The sequence below is a fragment of the Condylura cristata genome, unplaced genomic scaffold (genome assembly GCF_000260355.1).
Source record: "Condylura cristata isolate star-nosed mole 26May11 unplaced genomic scaffold, ConCri1.0 scaffold00003, whole genome shotgun sequence".
Taxonomy (NCBI): domain Eukaryota; kingdom Metazoa; phylum Chordata; class Mammalia; order Eulipotyphla; family Talpidae; genus Condylura; species Condylura cristata.
Genome location: NW_004567104.1, coordinates 25189518 through 25192142, shown reverse-complemented (window position 1 = coordinate 25192142; position 2625 = coordinate 25189518). Strand labels below are relative to the sequence as shown.

General features: G+C 34.7%; 1 protein-coding gene across 1 annotated transcript in view; it reads left to right on the top strand.

Annotated features, from left to right (window-relative positions):
- Positions 1-556: 556 nt before the first annotated feature.
- TMEM207 (transmembrane protein 207) overlaps positions 557-2625 on the top strand; it is an 18733-nt gene continuing 16664 nt past the window's right edge. The window contains exon 1 of the mRNA XM_004675408.1: positions 557-655. Within this exon, the coding sequence (XP_004675465.1) occupies positions 557-655 (99 nt within the window). The remainder of the gene's footprint in view (positions 656-2625) is intronic.

Below are 2625 nucleotides of genomic sequence, written 5' to 3'. Positions count from 1 at the left end.
TCTTCTTGAATGAATAATACCATGAGTAATATCAACTTATTCCTCATTGGTTGAAAATGGCAGCACAAATAGATATTGAACTGTATCTTGTTTAAAAGTAGGGTACACTCTTCGAAATAAAGAAGAAAGCTTTAGGACTAAGTCTGGTTTAGACTTTCGACAATACTTATAAGAGGGAAAAGAAGAACAAAGAGGCCCAGCAAAGAATAAAATTAAAAATTCCAAATCAAAGACTCTATTAAAAAAATATCAAGCAGAAATACCCTGGAATAAAACATGCATTTGAATATCCTAAGTTAAACAGTCAGCTATTTTGCAGATTGGCTTGTATAACCCTTGTTTTTAAGGGCTTGACGAACAGTATCAAGGTTCTGACCTTAAAATGAAATTCCTTGAACTCTCAGTACCTGCAAGCATGCACCCAACATTCCTGACCCCACCCAGCATGCACTTCGCCAGTCACAAGGAGCTACCACTGAGTGCTGGTGGAAAGCATAACTTATCACGAAGCTAATGAGTTCTAAGAGAGAGGGAGACAGACAGACGGCAACCTACTATGTTGAGCAGCTTTTTCTTTAATATGTTGAGATCTAGACCTTTAAGTTTTGCTTCAGTGATCTCAAAAACAGGAACCCTGTATTTGCCACTATTCCAGGTAATTATTTCTCTTTTTGGGAAAAGAATTTTGGAGGTACTCCTAGAAAATGACTTGTTATAGATTGTTCTTTGGGTAACTGAACTACTTCCACTTTTAAAAGATTTCATTTAAGACAGTGTTACCACCATCTTATGACTTATTACAATATATTAAGGGCCAGAGATACAGAAATGGTCTCTGACACTAGTGTTTTTTCTTCTTTAGTTCTATTGCTATTGAAGTAATAGGATGCAATTTAAAATTTACATGCTGTAAATTTTTTTAAAATAGCAGTGATGTTGACACAGCAAAATGCTTTGGCCGAATTAATGTAAAATATGGTTTCTGTTGCCTGCAAACACACTTGAGTTTTGACAGGTTTTCAATGTTGAACAATGTAGACAGAAATACCTTAGGCTTTATTGTTTCCCCTTGCTGTAGCATTTCATTCTGACTAATACCTGCATCCTTTTATTAGTGTTACTTGAATGCAATGTATCTGAAAGATTTAGGTCTGAAATATATTAAGACTTTGCTTGCCATTTCATGATAACCCCAAAGTCTGACAACCAATGCATTGGCAGTGATGTGGTAATAATGTAATACTGTGTACTGCTTGCTAGAGTGCAGCACACCAGAAGACTAGAAAGTGACTAGAAAATGAAATGCTGGCTTTATTTGTTTATCTGTTAGCTGGATCCCAAATGATTTCATCTACTCATAAATAAACTTTCTTTATGGACAAAATTTGAATGTTCATTTTCCTCTTAGTTAGTATGCAAATCTATTTGCAACATTCTAGCAAAAGAGAGTGCAACTCATTTTCTGTGCTTATAAATTGTTCATTACCATACTCTCTGAAGGCCAATTCGTGGTTCCATCTGTAACTCCACAAATCGCTTTGCCCACGTGAACTTGGTGGAGTAAATATAAGGTGCTAAAGAAGATGTGTCTGGGCTTAAGTAGAAAAAAAAAAAAAGACATATCTCACAAATCATCCAAGTCTATTAATTTAAAATTTTGTAACTTCTTGCTGTATTTATTTGTATTTGTGTGCTTGTAGTCTAGTAAAAGAAATATTTTATTGACTTCATCAACCCGAATTTTAGGGTTACATGTAAATAAATAATATTTAAAGATTTTTCTCACTGAATGTAGAGAGAACTCAACTGAAAAACAAACACTTAATAAAACAAACAAACATCCAGAAAGGGGCCTCCCTGGTGGCCTAGGGGTTAAATCTCAGTGTTATCACCCTAATGGCCTGAGTTGAATACCCTGCCAGGGAACTGACCCTTACATGGTCCAGCAGACAGCTTCTGTCTTGCCAGCTACTCCCTTTATCAGTATATTTCAGCAAATCTGCCTGTTCTGCTCCCCACTCTGTTTCTTATGAATACTATCATCCTCTGAATCAATGACCTATACCCCAGTTCTTCCACACAAAAATAAATAACTAAAATCTAGAAACTGCTTTTTTCTTCTCTTATTATTGTGACCTAGAAAGCTGAATACACACAACTGAGGTAACTGTGTTAATGTTTATAGTTTGGACCTTTAAATATTAAGCAATTACTGTTATTTTTGCCCTTTTCTTTACATTTCTAAAAGACAAGCATACATCTGAAAGAGAATTTTTGTGATCTTAGATCAACCTTACTTGCAATAGATTAAAATCACTTCTTCATGCTTGTATTTAACATTCATTGATGCTAATGAAATGGACTTCTGTTTTCATGTAAGGAACTTGATTTTTTCCATGAAAATAATACTCACAAATAATGAACCTCTTCCCCTTACTTAACATTGTAAACAAAAAGAATAAATGCAAGGTACACAAAAGCTCTTAAAAGCAAGCAAAATCTGTCTATGGAAAAACAAAAAGTGATTTTATATCCATCTATAGTGCTGTGCAGGGTAGGAATTTGACTCATAAGATGTATCTCCTGTCACTGCTTAGCTGGAGAATCTACCCAGAGATTTTTTTT